The sequence below is a fragment of the Mytilus galloprovincialis genome, chromosome 2 (genome assembly GCF_965363235.1).
Source record: "Mytilus galloprovincialis chromosome 2, xbMytGall1.hap1.1, whole genome shotgun sequence".
Taxonomy (NCBI): domain Eukaryota; kingdom Metazoa; phylum Mollusca; class Bivalvia; order Mytilida; family Mytilidae; genus Mytilus; species Mytilus galloprovincialis.
In genome coordinates this window covers 22,249,151-22,268,348 of record NC_134839.1, presented here as the reverse complement: position 1 = coordinate 22,268,348, position 19,198 = coordinate 22,249,151, and the positions used below count along the sequence as shown (strand labels likewise).

Below are 19,198 nucleotides of genomic sequence, written 5' to 3'. Positions count from 1 at the left end.
TTTAATTACGGACTTTCCGTTTAAAAAATTTCTCAGAGTCAGTACTTATGTTATTTTACTTTTAAATATGGCAGTTGTTATCAAATAGTTCGTTTTAATATATGTTGGCGTTTGTTTTTGTTGCACTTCAGTTGTACTGTTGTTTCTTTGTTATCCTCTTATAATTAATGAGTTTCCCTAGGTTTTAGTTTGTAACCCGGATTAGTTTTCTATCAATCGATTTATGACTTTTGAACACCGGTATACTACTGTTTTTATAGCTTCATTTATGTATTAATTAAACAAAAACAAGAGTGCACATGCTGATATGTCTCGACCGTTTTACTAATGATTGAAATCATGTTGAAAGTCTTGAATATGAAGGTTATACTACAAGTGTCACATAAATTTAAGATTGACAAATAAACCATGAAAATGAGGTCAAGGTCATATGAAACCTGCCAGTCAGACATGTCAATTATTTCATAAACCAAATGTACTTGACTTATTGCTTATAGCATCTGAGGAAAAAGTAAAATAACAAAAATACCGAACTCCAAGGAAATTTCAAAACGGTAAGTCCTTCATCAAATGGAAAAATCCAAAACTCATCACATCAAACCTGACACTATGTTATTGTAGTCTCAGATCAAACGAATAGAATAGACCATACTACAAAAACTTAACATTGTTCAGTGAACCATAAAAATGAGATCAATGTCAGATAATACCTGCTAGTCAGACATTATACAACCTATAATCATTCTATAATCAAATATAGTGGCCCTTCATTTTATAGTATTAGACAAAACCACTAAAACTAAACATTGTCAATGATGAAACCGGACAGTCGGAGATGTACACTTACAATCATTCCATTCACTAAACATAGTTGACCTACTGCTTACAGTATATGAGATAAGAACTTGACCGCGTAACTTTAACCTTAATCGCAGATTCATAAATGAGGTCGAGGCCATGTGAACCCTACCTGACAGAGTCAGACAAGCATGTAGACCTTGCAAAGAACCCAAATACCAAATATAATTATCCTATTCCCCATAATAAGAGAGCATTTCACTTTAAAAAAAACAAGTGTTTTTTTACAGCATTCACCGAACCATGAAAATGAGGTCAAGGAAATTTTGTAGTATAAGGTATTTGCATACAAAGTTTTTTTCAGAAATTGGTTGGAGCTTCAACCATTGAAACAAGAGGCTGTCACAACGACAGCAAACCGGATTTATTAATATTTATTTGTGTCCTGGCAATATCACAAGAACCATTATTGATGAATGGTGAAAGTGAAAATCGTCAATATCAAATTTGACCTCCATTTTGTCATCCGTATCAACATCTTAAAATTTGAAAAGCTTAGATTGAATGGTTCATGAGTAAATGCAACAACGTGAATGGAAACGCCATTTCACAATCTTTCAAGAACCATAACTCCTGAACGGTAAAAGTCAAAATCATCATTATTGAACTTGACCTCTAATTTGCCATCAGTAACAACATATAAAAATTTCAAAAGCTTTGGTTGAATGATTCATGAGAAAATGCACGGACACGACTGGAAACACCATTTTTCAATTTTTCAAGAACCATAACTCCTGAACGGTAAAAGTCAAAATCGTCATTATTGAACTTGACCTCTATTTTGTCATCAGTAACAACATATTAAAATTTGGGAAGCTTTGGTAAAACAGTTCATGTGTAAATGCATGGACACGACTGGAAACACCATTTTTCAATCTTTCAAGAACCTTAACTCCTGAACGGTAAAAGTCAAAATCGTCATTATTGAACTTGACCTCCATTTTGTCATCAGTAACAACATATTAAAATTTGGGAAGCTTAGGTAGAACAGTTCATGCGTAAATGCACAGACACGACTGGAAACTCCATTTTTCAATCTTTCAAGAACCATAACTCCTGAACGGTAAAAGTCAAAATCGCCATTATTGAACTTGACCTTCATTTAGTTGTCAGTAACAACATATTAAAATGTTAAAAGCTTTGGTTGAACGGTTCATGAGTTAATGCACGGACAACATTTGAGTGACGCCCGCCCGCCCGCCCGCCCGCCCGCCCGACCGACCGCCCGCCCGCCGTACATCCCCAAATCAATAACCGACATTTTTGTCACAAAAATCCGGTTAAAAATCGAAATGAGCATGTTGTATTATAGCTAAGCTCCACTTTCTTCCTCTTACATTCTATTTAAGTTTTATGTACTTTGTGTTTTTGTTTTGTTTACTTATTTGAGTTTCACTACTTATTTGAGTGCCAGTCTGATATAGTTGAAAATATCAGAAAAATATCAGAAATCAGAATATTACAGCATTTATTCATGTGTAGAGAATATGAAAGGACTGCTTTCATTTTGCAATATCAAATTTCTTAAGAACTTATCACTTTTTATTAAGAAATTAGTAGAAATATTGTAATTAATATGATTATATGTTAACCATGTTTTGTAGTACCCATAATTATGACTATGTATGTCGCCTCTAGTTACACGTGTAAATATGTGTCTGAGTGTTTCCAAATAAAGTTTAGGGGTTGTATAAATTCCCTGCCAAATCCTCTCTGTGTTTGTTTGGTTGTTTTTTTTTCTGCTTTGTATCGATCTGATGAGTTAAGCCCTTTTCATAGTGTGTTCTTATGTTGTACTGTTACACCACTACCCTGGTTAGGAGTAGGGCTTGGCAAACATGTTTAACCCTGTGACATTATCTATATGACTAGGGGGTTGGAAAAGAAATTACTTTTCAATCATACACAATTTCCATCAAAAACGATGACTGAGTTGTCCAATGAGTTCATATACTTTACCACTAGCCTTTATAAAACTGGGGTTGTGAGTTTGAACCCCACGCATGACATGGCAGGTGTGTTCTATTCAGGGCCATTCCATTCCAATCTTAATTAACTAGGTTTGACAGTTATCCTGTAGAAGGTCATGGATCTCTCCAGTCAATCAATCAATCATTCAATCAATTAATCAATACATTTTTAAAAAGTTGTCCATAAATTTTTAAAATAGTAGAATAACTACAAACCATATGTCAATCATTCACATATCAGTAATTAAAAGATTGTTCAACAGAAATTGGCCATGAGACTGGAATAAATATAATTATACCTTTCAATCATTCATATATTTTTACCATGATCATTCTGTGGACCTGATGTTAAAATATTCAAGTTCCTCGTATAGTTTGCATTTTTTATCTTTTCATGATTGTATAGACAGATAATGATACAAAGAAAAGGAATATATATAAAATGTATCTTATTTTCACTACGCTAAAATAATATGACCATGTTCAATAAAATAAACTTTATTTCATTTATAAACAGTATCTGTACTTTTCAATATAAAATAAAAATTATTATATTGAATAAATGCATTTTAACAAAAACAGTTATATAATATAAATAAGAAATAAGGTTTAATGTGAGCATTCTGGTTCAATTTAAGATTTCAAATGACACCCGGAATAAATCATAAACAACACTAAAGCAATAAAAACAAGCAAAAAATACTAAAATGAATAAAACATTTTTATAACTCGACTTATTTTAATTAAACAGTATGTTAAGAGTTTTCTAAATAAAAATTGTAGTAAATTATACTATGAAATGATTGGGTCTAAGTGGGAATATACATTTAAGGTACATCATTGCTTATATAATTACACTTTATGCACTTTGCTAGAAAGTAGGTATAACTAAATATACAGAATTACAAGGAAAATTCAGAAAAGGAGAAGCCAATAAAAAGCCAAAAAATCAACCAACGGAACAAATAGAAAGCAAATATTATATTTCTGAATGTATTATTGGTCTTGCCTGTAAAAAATGTACTGAAAGGTACATTGTTATGTCATAAGGCTTCTAACAGGCTTGGATTTCTCAAAAACAAAGTATAATATGAACAAAAAAAATATACAAGGAAATATAAGGAATTGAAAATTAAAATGGTGAATGTATTAAAGGTTGAAATATGAAATATGTTTAAACTTTTTTTAAATATCATAAACTTGCTTAAAATACATTGTATATAATTATACATGATACAAAAATCTTGATTGTGTTATAGTAAATTTAAAAATAAGATGAGGTATGAATGTCAATGAGAAAACCTCCAACCAGAGACCAGATGATATAAAATTTATTACTATAGGTCACAGAATAACCTTCAACAATGAGCAAAACCCATACCACATGGGAAATACATATTTGATTGTGTAAAAGAGAACAGGTTTATTTCATTATTTCTAGGTAGACAATAAAATCATCATTGACTTTGTTTAATACATTCTACTGATGAAAGAACCAATTGCTATCATTAAGCTATTCATTATTAGAACAGTTGATTATTTCATAAAAAAAAGTTTTCCATTAACTCAAATATGAACAAAATTTGTTTACCTTTCAACTGCTATGATTGGAGCACCATTGAAGAGTCTTTAAAAGACAAAATGCTCATCTGGCATACCAAAAAATAAACCTGATAAAATTGAGAATGGAAATGGGGAATGTTTTAAAATACAACAAACCCTACCAAATAGCAGAAAACAGCCAAAAGCCACCAATGGGTCTTTAACACAGCTGTTATCTTTAATGAGTTTTTATCTATGAAAATATTCCAACCACACTTTTATTTTGAAAACACATATTGATGTGCAATATAAGGCTGATTTCATATCTAAATATCACTTAGAAGTTTGTTTTTTTAAAGTAATTTTTACTTTAAGTTTGAAAGAAAATAGCAAAATATAAAATAATATTTTTTAAATAGCGAAATGCCAAACCAGTTAGATACATTCTTCTTGCACCAAATTAATACATATGCCTTTTCATGATTTCAACTTATATGACTTGTAGAAAATAATTATTGTCTGGTTATAAGAGGACTATATATATAATCAAATAAAAAAATAACTTAAAGCGAATTCAAATAAAGAGTTGCACCATGAGAGCATGATAGCAGCATCTCTCTTTTGGCTCATCTTTATGTTTTAAATGAATTTTATAATATGATCAACAAGTATTACTGTATAACTGAGCACTGCTCAAATTACATCCCCCTAAAAATAAACACACAGTGGTACCCATTGACATAAAACATGAATAATTTGGCACTATTAAGGCTACCTCAAATTAAATACAGTTTGTGTCCTCTATTTTTGAATGAATAAAATTAAATAACCTTCCAAAGTTTGCATTAGGGACAGTTTTCACAATTTTTCAACAAATAAAGTTCCGATGTTATATTACAGATTCATATAAAAAAAATCACATATTTATTTAAAGGGAGGTTATTTCAATAGGTAGTAACAAGCCATCAAAGATTCATTAAAACTGCTCAGTGCGTTTTTTTATGTTATTATCTGAAAACTTGAAAGTCACATATGCAAATATATATAAACAATTCATCATGAACATTTTTAAATGCATTTATGAGTTATAGTAGAAAAACTGGAAATTCACCCATTTTTTGTGAATACTCAGAAATTAAATATTTCAAATTATAAAAATTGAAAGGAAGTTTATGTCAATAAATATCTATAATTCACCCAAGTTTCATGAAAACTGGTGAAAGTGTTTTTGAGTTATTGTCCGAAATGTTCACATTGGACGTACAACAGTATACCATAATATGTCCCGTAAACAGGGCTATAAAAAATAAACATATTTCTTACATTCAAAAAAATTAGCAGCTTGTGGTATAAGCACATTTAATAAAAAAAAAAAAAGCATGATATAGAATATGCATAAAAAGATTAGAATTCCTTGATCCTCAAGATAATATTTTTTTACAGCAAGCTAAAAGATGTAAATAAATATCTAATTATCTAATGGTGACTTCTCAATTTCATTTGTAACAGCAAAGTAAAACGTGGTAATATATACATTATATAATTGACTATAAACATTAGTATGATTACTCTTTTCTTTTTTATGAGTAGTCCTTGACAACTCTATGTCTGGTTCCCAAAAATAGCAACCAGTAAACTGGTACTGGGAAAGCAATTAATTCTCAAATAGAGTTATCTTCCCTTTGCCACCAAGAGTCAATTATAAGTGTATTTAAATAAAACTTATATTTTTATTTCCAATTCAACTTGATTTACTTGATTGTGAAATCATCTAAAGTTTGCAAGATACTTAATATAAATTCATACATTCTAAACTAATATCAAATTAAGGCAAGATAAATTGGACAATTAAATTTATACCCTGGAAAATTGAGATCCTTCCAAAAAATGAACACATAACTTTGTACTTCTATTTCTATCACATTTACATGCTTATAAGTATATTGAAAGTATTCAAATATTTCATAATGGGAACAAACTCTATTTGTCAAATGGCTTGCAATTTATTATTATTATTCATATCAATTTCAGAACAAGTCTTTATAATATTACTGCTCAAAATTACTTTTTTTTCCTCAGTTTGCATAATCATTCAACAGAATATTGTACATTAAATAAAAATATCATGATTTCTTAATTCAAAATAATACTATTTGTATCAAGCACAATGTTATCACCCGATAACTTGGATAAATTAGTTTTCAATTTGAGTCTATACTTCTTATACAATTTGTTTATGGTGAATATTACTAGTTTGTGGTCCATCTAATTCTATTTATAGTCCATCTATTTATAGATTGTCATCACAAACCCTTGTTGAAATAAAGGGTCTTTGGTAAGTTTTTCCCATATTTCTCCACAACTTCATCATATTTATGGTGGTCCATAATCTTTAATTCTTCAATGGAGATGGAACTGAAATGGCAAATATCAAAATACTTTATGTAACAACAACTTAATTCAAGTACTTCAAAATGTATTTCAAGATACAAAGGATATAAATTTAAGTTGCAGGCCAATAAAAAGAGGCTCTAAAACAGCAATTGATACAATATCTTTTAACAGATGGACTGACAGCCCCTGTTAGTACTAGAACTGTGTATAGGCATCTTTTCAATATTCATCAATTACAATATTTATGGATCAAGTAAATCTGTAAATGAAGATTGATGGTTCATTCATAAAAGGACAGAAATCGTTAAGGCATACACATCATCTTCAGGCCCTATTAGGGCCAGTGTAGAAGCACCTTTTTACAAATTCAACAAATTCAATTCTTTCTTAATATATTTTCAAATTCACATGTATCATACATTTAGCAATACATACATGTTAGATTTACTAGTACCTTAAAAGTTAAAGATTAAAAAAACACCCTTAAAGGACTGTTTATTGAGGTATTTGACTCTACTCATTTAGACTGAATCAAGTACTTGAATATCTACTCTACTAAATGAAAGAAAACATTAATGATTTTATCATCGAAAGATTTTGTTTACTTTCAATGGGAACACCAAAACTAAATTACTAAAATACTTAATCATATTAAAAAAAAAATATTTACTATGATTATTAAATTAACCCCCTGCAAGGGTTTTAATTAAAAAATAATTATCTACTGATTTAAAACATACCTTCTTTGGTTAAATATTGCACAACCTATTGGTACCATAACTAATAAACTGAAATATGGAGATAAAAAAATTTATTACCTAATGTGGCATAACTAAACAATCAATTGAACAAGAGGCTCATGAGAGCCTGATATCACTCACCTGTAATTTCAGTTTCAGACATATGACTTATTTGTAGATCTTACTTTGCTGAACAATTTTGTCATTTACACTTTCTCTCTTTCTATAATAATATTAAAGATAATGCATAACCCAAAACTGTAAATAATCGTTATTACAGTTTATCTTTATCTTCAATAATATTCAAGATAATAACCAAAAACCGTAAAATTTCCTTAAAAATTACCAATTTAGTGGCAGTAACCAAACAATGGGTTGTTCAGTTCGTCTGACAATTTCCAGGCTGATAGATCTTCACCTATAAAACATCTTTACTTATGTCAGATTTTATTTTTTGAGATATAAGTCAAAAACTGCAAATGAACCCATTGTTCTATTTTGAGACATGGCAGCCATGTTTGTTGATGGATCAAAACTTTGGATACAATTTATAAACAATATACCTTAACCCTTTCAGCCATAATGACGCCTTTTGACGCCCGTGTATTGTCTCAATTGAAATGTCTTACCTACCAAAAAACTGTATCAGACTTTTAAAATAACATTTGTATCTAATATAAAAAGGATATTCATAAGAATATCTGAATGGAATTTCATTAATGAAATATTTGTTTTTGCAATGCATCAATACTTTAAACCTGATGATTTTTTTTTATTGAAAAATTCCTATGCAAATCAAGTATGTAAAAAAAACAATATCCAGTTAAAGTTGAAGGCATTTGGCCAAGTAGTTTCAGAGAAGAAGAATCTTGAAATTGTTTACAACGACATCAAGAGACAACAACGGTCCCCAAATGATTGCATAGTCTCACATAAGGGCCTTTTAAAAAAGTAAAAGTGAAGAATTCACTTGTTTTCTAATTCTAATAAAAGTATCATATATGTAATATTTATGTTTATTTTCACAATAAAATATTGTTAACAATATTAGATGAGATTTAAGTGGTTTCTGTTTCATATTGTCCTGTTAACTTATCTTTGCAAATATTCTTTCATTTTGAGTAGAGGAAATCATTTCAACTCACCTTAAACCAGCTAATCCTATTTGTAATGGTGCATAAATATATTTTCCATACTTTATCATAAATGCTTTTTTTTCTATCCTCTCCATAAATACAGGCAATAATACTACAAATATTTCAAAACAAAAATACATCTTTTAAACAAGAAATTCAAATAAATACAACAATTTTATCATGGCTTGCAATTCCTTAAAAACCTGCAGAGGATGTATAGTAAAAAAACTTCAACACTCTGATCAATATCCATTTTATTATTAAAGAAAGAAAGAAAAATTCATGTGAAAATGCCTGCATTTTGAAATCTTTCACTTGGGTGATGAGGGTGTATTTTGACAACCTTGACTACCCATGAGGGTCTTTCGCTGCTTATTTGTGGAGGGATTTTTTTCTTTAATGTACAGTTATTGTATTTTTACATCCTGAAGTTATGATGGCAACGTTAAAATGTTATTGTATTAAATTTTTTAAGTAGTTTCTTTTTCTCTCTAGTCTGTGGTTGTTGTAAACAATGTTGTGTTTCACAAAACATTAGCTCTATTTTCAATATTGTTTGCCCTTTCTTCTGCACATTTTGCCAATTATTCTCTATTCTGTTCACACCCATCCAGACCTCATATATTCTTCAACAAATTAACTGTATTCCAGTATAAAATAAGAGTTTTTAAAGGCAAGACCGTTGTAAGAGATCATATGAAAACATTGGGTCTTTATGGAAACATCACTTTATACATTATAACCAATATTTTTTGTCTATTGATTTATAGTTCTACATACTCATGCTAGGAGCTGCTATAAGTATCCTGGATATCACAACCTGGCTAATACCTTTAACTGCAGCATACTGAAATCACATAATACAATACAGTAATATATAGTATTCTGGATAACACAACCTGGCTAATACCTTTTACTACAGCATACTGAAATACAATACAGTTATATAACAATTGATTTGTTTAAAGAGAAATTACAGTCAAGGGAGGTAATAATAGTTAACCCTAAGGAAAATAATAGTCTACTAGCAAACAAACAGTGACCTCTTTTAAGTAAATAATACTGTTTATTAGGCATTATCTATGGTTTGACCTGACAATTTGGCATTGTGGGTCCCATATTACATTCTGATATTCATAATGTGAATGTCAATGGAAATTGTGAACAAAAATTTTATCTTTATTTTTTTCCTGTGAATGTTGAATCTTTTTTTTTTGCAGTTTTTGAAGAATCTTCTGCTCTTTATCTTATATAAACCTTAAAATAATCAGCATTTAATGATATTGTCTTTTGAAAAACACATAATGGTAGATCTTGAATTGTATCTAACTTTGATTGTAACTTACAAGACTGTACCAACATTTCTTATCATTTTAAGTTGGGAATGTTTTTTTTCCATCTTTTATAACATTCAAAATATTGAATTGCCAAAATTGTATATTGCTAAGTGAGCATAAGATACCTAAATTATGATTGTGGCAAAGTTGTGTCAGGGTTGACTTTCTGGTTTTGAAGGAAATGAGTTTTACAAAAATTTACAACAACATACAATGACTAACTTCAGTCCAAGGTGAGCTTATTATAAATTGAATTGACTGATGTGAAATGTATGTTTCGTGTACAAGCTTACCCGAGACTCTGTTACTTTATTATTCTTTTCATCAAACATAGTCACACCATGTGCGAACTCACTGCAATATAATTATCAAAAGATCATTTTTGGTACTGAATAGGTTAATGTTAGAATAAATTAAAAATAAAACATTTGTCAAAAATAAACTTCCTATTATTTAAACCCATTTTTATCAAAGTTGTATTAAAACTACAAAAAAAAATTGGATTTTGTCTTTTAAAATGATTGCTAAATTTGCATACATTGTCTTAACATGACGTCCTACAGGACGTTTTCAGATCTTTCACCAGTGAAAAAGAAAAAGAATTTAAGAAAATTGTGTTACTAAATCCATTAATGACTAGATATAAATCAATCAACCTCTGACATACCTTTGTCTCATCAAAGGAACATTAACAGCATTAGAAGCAGCTACAGCAGCAAAGGGAACAAACCTCTGTAAAATTGGTGATCTCGTCTGCAAATAGAAACATGATATGTGTTAGTACATAATACAAATTATCGCTATTTGAAAATCTGCCCAGTTTGAACTTTTGATGTCATACAACAATCACTTTTTCATTATGGCATCAGATATTTTCTATTTTGCGTCAAAATTTTACTGAAACTTTTGTGATCTCCAGTAAAGGCGAACAAATAGTGATAAGGTGTATGATTGCTATTCCATCAGGCATAGAATAAAGAGTGTGTCCGCTAAATCTAACCATAAGTCATCAAAGAATAATATAATTGTACCAAAAACAAGCTAAAGATCAAGAGACATTACAAAAAAAGTTAGAAGAGAGTAAACTTTTCATGAAATTTTCTATGTCAAAGGCCTACAACTCATACATAAATAAACTTGATCTATAGTTCATCTTTATACACTGATAAACTAAAAAACTGTTGACACAGAGATGTATCTTGCCTGAACATAATTTGGATAGTTTAACATTTCTTCTTTACTCCTTCATTCTGTTGTGATCTAAAATACTTTAATATTCAAGATAACTGTCGAAAGTGTACCATAATATCTTGATTTCATTAATATTATTTTATTAAAAAAATAGTTGTTTATAAAATTCTTATAAATCTTAAACAAATACTGAAAAACAATCATCATTTAAAATATATACCAGATCCTCAACTCTAAAATAGCACATGAAACTGTCAAGTCCAAACAAATACAATACATCACATTAAATGAAGAGAAGAGAGCATACTAACATTTGCTAGGAGAGACTTGAGACCCAGGGCAGTAACCAAAGCAGAAGTTGTAGCAGATACATAGGCTGTGACAATCTGGCTGAAATATAATGAGAGGTATTAATTTTAAGAAGTAGAATTAGTTTACTGTGAACTATATATAGCAACCCCAATTTTCCCAAAATGTACAGCAATCTGCTGATCATAATCACACTAGTACAAATGATTTAAAGTACTAATACCCCTATAGTGAGAGAAATATAGGTTGTAAGGGGTATATTTGTATTACACTAGCAACATTAAAGTACAAATTAACAACTGCATAAGAGAATGACGTTATAAAATGAGTTCCCTAACAATTTTTCACAACATGAAATGAAGGTTCACGTGTTTCCCAACATTCCCCTTTACAACTATTATTTTCTTTTACAAAATCAAGTACATAGTAATTTTTATTTATTGAAATAGGTAACCATAAAATTTGAAGGTTTTATCTTGTAATAAAAAATAATTTAAAAACAGAAAAAGGAGATTTACATGTTTTGCAAATTGTTAAATGATGAATTGGTAAGTAATTGTGATGGTATCTCTCTATATACTGAAGGCATGTGTGAATACATAGTCCATATGCCAATTCCCGATTTAATTCTGTAATTACACACTTTTTAAACAGACTAATTCCCTTTGTCAATCATAGACTGGTTCTATACCAGACAAAATTGCGTTTCCCCAAACAAAGCATGATAAGCTGAAACTGATATATTAGTGTTTTAAAAGGTTTTTTTTTAGTGAAAAATAACTTCTGTTATCAAAAGTATTTAGCTTAACAACAAATAATTTAATTTTGGATGTAAGTGCCTTCTGATTGGCTGACGTTATTTTGTTATGAGCCCATAGACATAATTTAGTCATGTGACTGTGACGTCATCAACGTTTTTTCATGGTTTTCTACGGTTCAAAATGGAATTTAGAATTAAATTATAAGAAATGACTGTTATTTTATCTGTCTATTCGAAATAACATAAAAAATGAGGAGCACACTGTTAAATAACCCGCTACACGCGTTATTCAGTGTGCACCAAATTTTTTATGTTATTTCGAATAGACAGAAAAAATATTAGTCATTCCTTAAATAAAATGTAATTGAAAGATTTGAAAACTTGGTTATACATTAAACACAGATACATTTGCTACATGTATATCTGCTAGCTATTTGTTGTCAATAAAAAGTTATGTTCTAAAGGAGACAACTAAAATAGGGATCTCTAATACACAGGCTCAATAACAGGAATTGGCAAACAGAGTATTCTAGTGTTTATCATGTTTATATTTTGCAACCAACCACCATTTCTTACCAGATCTATTATTCACTGAAAATTGGCAAGACAGACCAGAAAAATATTAACAAAACATGTGGGATACCAATTCTCAAAAATTTCTTTGGTATAGGTGAACCTCATATTTAAACAAATAATACATTTCCTATAGGATTGTATGTAGACTTTGGCAAAACCATGATTCCAAATATTCATGAAAATACATTTTTTACTGAATCCAATAAAAAATGAAACCAACAAAAACAAATGAATCCACAATATTCAAATTCATTCTTATCATGGTAGATAAATGCTTTAACCCAGATTATTCAACTGACCTATATATGGGGGCTATGGTTTAAACTAATTTTTAAAAGATTTCAGAAATAAATAAAATGCTTTTCTGAGCACAGCCTGGTATGACCACAGAGATCTAACCCTGAACAGTTGGGGCAAATTTGGACACAATATTCAAGCTTGATACAATCTGAATTTGGATTGGGATAAATTTTTTGACATAATATAGGTTTCTGACACGTGGTCAAAGATCTTACAAATTTAATGCACAATACTGTGGAATTCAAGATTTCTTCTTGAAAATTTTCAAAAATTTGAAATTTGAAAATTTAAAATTAAAAATATGAACCCCTAAAAAAATTGGAACACCCACCACCAAACTTTTTGAACCCCCCTTTGGAGCAGTGACCATCAAACACAATCTCAGTCTTTTCTTTATAGTATAGAAGCTTGTAGTTCAACTTTAGAGAGATCCATAAATTGTTCAAATAAGGCCTTTGAAAATAGTGGAATTAACTACTTTTGGAGTGTCAAAAACTCATTGGAAGTACTTGATAAATTGCATGCATATATTGGTGATTTTAAATCTGTTCAAAATTTTGATTTTTCTACCCTATATACCACATTGCCTCACATTCTTATTAAGAAAAAATTCACATTCCTAATTAACTGGGCATTTAAAAAGTCAGAATGCGAGTACATATGTCAAACTCTTTTAGGTCATTTTTTAGTAGCAATAAACAAAAGAACTATGTCAATTTGACATGTATTGACATGGTTTAATACTATATATGTGCTTGAATTTTTACTTGATAACATCTTTGTTCGTTTTGGAGATTCCATATATTGTCAAGTTATTGGAATTCCAATGGGGACTAACTGTGCATCACTTATTGCGGACCTGTTTTTGTATTGTTATGAGTTACAATTTATGACTTAAACTAGCAAAGACCCATCGAAACAACATTTGATACAAAAAATTTAACAATACTTTTAGATATTTGGATGATATATTGGCTCCTAATAATGACGACTTCAGTATGTATACTAAAGAAATTTATCCTGTTGAACTTACTTTAAATAAAGCTAATACTAACAATGACCACTGCCCTTTCCTCGATCTTGATATCTATATCATTAACGGGAAGCTTAATACAAAAATTTATGATAAAAGAGATGATTTTTCATTTTCTATCGTTAATTATCCATTTTTAGATGGTGACGTTCCCTTGTCACCATCTTACATGTCTTATGGTGTTTATATATCTCAACTTGTACGATTCGCTTGTGTTTGTAACAATATATTAGATTTTAGCTAGAGAAATTTATGTATTACTGAAAAATTATTACACCAGGGTTTTCCATATCACAAACTAGTCAAAACATTTACTAAATTTTATCATCGGTATAAGGAAATAATTCGTAAATATAACTCAACATGCAGACATCTTATATGTTCAGGTATTTCACATCCAATCTTTTATGGTAATATTCTTTACAAAGCAAACAAATGTTAGTATTCACCTCAAAAGCTTACAAAACCTTTAAACAGACTTATTAAGAAGGGATATAGTTACGATACTGTTGTCAGGTCATTAAAGATTGCATATTTTGGCTTTAATATTGATTCAGTTATAGGGTTCTCTGTTGTTTTTTATTTGGGCGGGTTGTTGTCTCTTTGACACATTCCCCATTTCCATTCTCAATTTTATTTGCTATTGGAACTAAACACATTTATTTAAAAAACAGTTGTTGGCATGACACAGGTTATGTTCTTCTCATATATTTTATGATAGTATGATACTAAACCCCTAACGGGAGGGATTATGCCTGATATTCATATGATGAAGACATAATCTTTCAATCAGTTTAATTGAAGTCTGGAGCTGGCATGTCAGTTAACTGCTAGTAGTCTGTTGTTATTTATGTATTATTGTCATTTTATTAATTTTCTTTTGTTTCATCTTCTGACATCGGACTTGGACTTCTCTTGAACTGAATTTTAATGTGCATATTGTTATGCATTTACTTTTCTCCATTTGCTAGAGGTATAGGGGGAGGGTTGAGATCTCATAAACATGCTTGGCACTATAACCCCCAAAATGAATCCCAACCTTCTACTTGTGACAATAAACATTGTGGTACAATTTCAGAGAAATCAAAATCCTTATACACAAGTTATTATCCTGAAACTAGAAAAATGATTGTTTTTGACACCTTTTGGGCCCCTAATTCCTAAACGGTTGGGACCATCATACCCAAAATTAATCCTAACCTTCCTTTTGTGGTATTGAACCTTCTTAAAAATAATTATACAGATCCATTAACTTACACTAAAATATTTAACCAAAAACCAAATGTCTTTGGACAACAACGCAGACAATGACAACGCAGACGATGACATCATAGCATTATACGAACCCAACCACTTACATGAAGACTCAGAAAACTCACCTTTAATGCCAACCCTCATGGGTACTGTCAAGGTCATTTAACACCACTGTAGTACATGTAGCACTACCATTTTCAAATGAACTTTGAATGAATATACATTTAAGCTCTTTAATTTAAAGTTTTTCTACATTTATTTTTTGTGTCTGTCTACCATAAAATCTTAACAATAGAAGTTTGATCATTGATTGTTACTTGAAAACTACCGCAATAAAAGCAAAGTGGTTTTATATACATTGCATTAAACATATTAAGCAACTATGATTTCAATTATTGTAGTTTTTTGGAGGGAGGTCTTGATTGAACTGATTATGACTGAATGGTATGTTGAATGTCTTCGATATCAGTCTTATTACATGTTTTATAAAGACTTTACATTAATCAATGAACCATGATAATTAGGACAGATAAACCCTGTCAGACAGGACACATAGTGATTCTAAAGATCAAATATTTTTTTCATATCTTTTAAGTAACTGAGAAACTGACTAAAATTGAAATTGTAATCCTAGATTAATGTACATGTACCATCAAAAACAAAAGTCAAGGTCAGATGATCCAGACATGTAAACATTATATTCATTCTATATACTAACTATAGTTTACCTATTAATAGTAGTAACTTAGAAAGTGTTTCAAAGTCAACAACTGTATCTTGATCATTGAACCACGTAAATTGAGTTAAGGTGCCATAATTCTGTCAGATTGACATGTACAATTTACAAATTCCAATGATTCAGTGGACCAACATAGACATAATAGATTTTAATGAACTGAATAATCAAAACATATAATGTTATTCATTTGAATGTTTATATTAAAGTACCTTTAATCAAGTATACCTTGTGGTAAGTTCTGATGCAGCATTTCTGTTTGTATAATTAACTAAAGCGTTAAATGACTGATTGGCCCATTGCCAAAATATAACAGATGATGTACCTCTGTAATAAACAAAAATACATTATTAAAGTAAAAAAGATTTAAATTTTTCTGAATCTATAGTTCTCCATTCTTGTTAGGCCAATTAAAATTAATTGCTAGATTTTCATCCCCGCCCGCCCCTCTCAAATCGTCCCGCCCCGATTTTTGTTATTTAACAAAAATACGATTTCCGGATTTTGTTCATGTCCGTTACCGGGAACCATCGATAATTTCGTTTCATTCAAAACTTCCTGTTTCAAATTTTGTTTTTGTATTGAATCGAGTAACTTCTAACGAAAATGATTAAGTCGACATATTCTGCTGCTCTATGATGACAACATCATATACCGAGAATAGAGATTGATAACGAGAAGGGCATGAATTATTTGAGTTACGAGTAAAATGCCTTGTCCTTGAACGCAAATTGCGGTAGTCACAAGTGAATCGAAAACCGTGTTTTTTTTCTTTATTTGTACAATGACTTTGTGTCAGGAAATTTGGACTTTGAATGATATCAAAAGGGCAAGAATCGTAGAACAAATTGGTACAAAAACATGACTGGATTAAAGAAATTGACGCAAGCACGAACTTTTTTAAATTATGACCGTATATTGAGAGAAAAAAGTCGACAAACACGCATTTTAATTATAACAAGCCCATGGCTGTTGTTTTTGTTGACAAACGGCAAACACCCTCTGTAACTGTCCCAATACCCTCAATTTAGTCATTAAACAACAACTACGTTTTGGTTAAGTTCATGTTTTACATCATAATTACTTTCAACACTACGTTTACATTTTATTCTGTACTCATAATACTTGTGTTGCATACAATTGTACCAAAATGTAAAATCACAAAAATACTGAACTTAGAGGAAAATTAATTTGGAAAGTCCATAATCACATGGTAAAATCAAATAACAAAGCGCATCAAAAACGTATACATTTTATTGATTTTATGGGTACTACAAACCATTGCTTAGAAAGCACAATAAATTTGGTGTAGGTATAGTCCAACTGAAGAGAGCATTTATCTTCTTTTTGATGTATACTATAAATAGGTTTCTAAAGCGGCAATTACATGTATAACAGTGGTTGCCAATCAGGGATTTTTATTTAAGAGTTCAAAAAATAGTGTAGGATTTCTTTTACATCATGTATATATACATTATACAAGCTTGTTTTCCACTAGTATATACCCGCGGTATGAAGAATTCGTGACGAGGGTTTCATATGAAATAAAATTTAAAAAATAAAATCCTCCCACCCGCCCCATTAAAAAAAAAAAATTGGATGAAAATCTACTAATTAATTTTAGTTGGCCTTATATAAATAAATAATAAGCTGGCTGCCCCAGGAATGAACCCCCCCACCCACATATCAATGTGTAAAAACATTTTATGTACAATTATTACATACAATGGGATGAACAAAACAGCATGTAAAATATTCTTCAGAACTTGAGTTATATTGAGATGTGTGAAAACTTTTATTTTGTGATCAAAGTACAATGTATATTTCTTTGGAACAGCAAATCATAAAAACATCGAAATCAAAAGGTAGCTTGTCTTATAAAACATTTAATAATGCATAATGCATATATCAAAGGGGGAACGGTTGAGATCTCACAAAACATGTGTTAACCCAGACGCATTTTTTGCACCTGTCCCAAGTCAGGAGCCTTTTTTAGTCTTGTACCTTTTTTTAATTTTAGTTCATTTATATGTTTTGGAGTATAACTTCCATTTTCCCTGAACTAGTACACATTTTTATTTAGGGGCCAGCTGAGGCCTGCCGCCAGGTGTGGGATTTTTTTGCTGCCTTAAAGACCTATTGGTGGCTTTCAGCTGTTTTCTGTACTTTAGTTGGGTTGGTGACTCTTTGACATATTCCCCATTTGCATTCTCTTTTTTATAAAAATATCATAATTCCAGAAATAATAAATAAGCTATCATGAGGAAGATGAGAAATATAAAATCTTGATGGGTTTTTAAAAAATTTCAGATGCCATTTCCTCTGGAGTGAAGAAGTGTAAAATCATCAAAATTAAAATGTATTAAAGTATTGAGTATTGTGCAGACATTTGGTAAGATTCCTTTAAAACATTCTCAACTTTCCCTGAGACATACTTGGTTGGATGGTTGGATTTATCTTAGCCAAAAACAAACGTTAAGTTTGATTTTGACGTTTTCACTTTTACTAGTCCTGAGTTTTGGTTCTTGATTGTTTGAAAAATTCAAAATTTTGTTTTCGGATCATAAACAGATACCCCTTTTTGAAATTGATTGAATTTACATGTAGGTTAAGAGGTTAAGTACATTTTCAATAGGCTTGTGTGCAGACTTTGGCAAAACTCCATATATCCAACATCCACAAATTGGTATAGATGAAAATAAATGAACCAGCTGTTCACTTATTTTATTCATATTTATCATGACATAAATCATTACCAGTCCTCCCTTGAAATGACATCCGACCTATGACCTATAACCCATACCTGTACCATGTGATCATGGCTCCTATTAGCACCATTCCTCCTGGTACCTGGAATGACATTCTACCTATAACATTTTGAAGTTCCCCTGTATCTGGATGGAATGCTGATAGATAGAGCTGCTGAGCTCTACGTATATCTTTGACTGTTGTTCCCGATGGAATGTTGTTCTGTCTAAATGAATCATACAAGAAAAAGTAATTTTAATATCATGATGTTTTGTTTTATCCAGGCATTTGCCATAATGACATCATCATGCATA

The 19,198-nt window shown here is 30.3% G+C and overlaps 1 protein-coding gene across 1 annotated transcript in view; it reads right to left on the bottom strand.

Moving 5' to 3' along the window:
- Nucleotides 1–3,310: 3,310 nt before the first annotated feature.
- The window catches only part of LOC143063140 (sideroflexin-2-like), a 19,805-nt gene continuing 3,917 nt past the window's right edge, over nt 3,311–19,198 (bottom strand). Inside the window, exons 3-11 of the mRNA XM_076235120.1 lie at nt 18,940–19,110; nt 16,365–16,463; nt 11,480–11,558; nt 10,645–10,730; nt 10,271–10,331; nt 9,421–9,487; nt 8,650–8,752; nt 7,505–7,552; nt 3,311–6,785 (exon numbers count right to left, since the gene is read on the bottom strand). Coding sequence (XP_076091235.1) covers nt 6,674–6,785; nt 7,505–7,552; nt 8,650–8,752; nt 9,421–9,487; nt 10,271–10,331; nt 10,645–10,730; nt 11,480–11,558; nt 16,365–16,463; nt 18,940–19,110 — 826 coding nt within the window. The 3' untranslated portion in view covers nt 3,311–6,673. The remainder of the gene's footprint in view (nt 6,786–7,504; nt 7,553–8,649; nt 8,753–9,420; nt 9,488–10,270; nt 10,332–10,644; nt 10,731–11,479; nt 11,559–16,364; nt 16,464–18,939; nt 19,111–19,198) is intronic.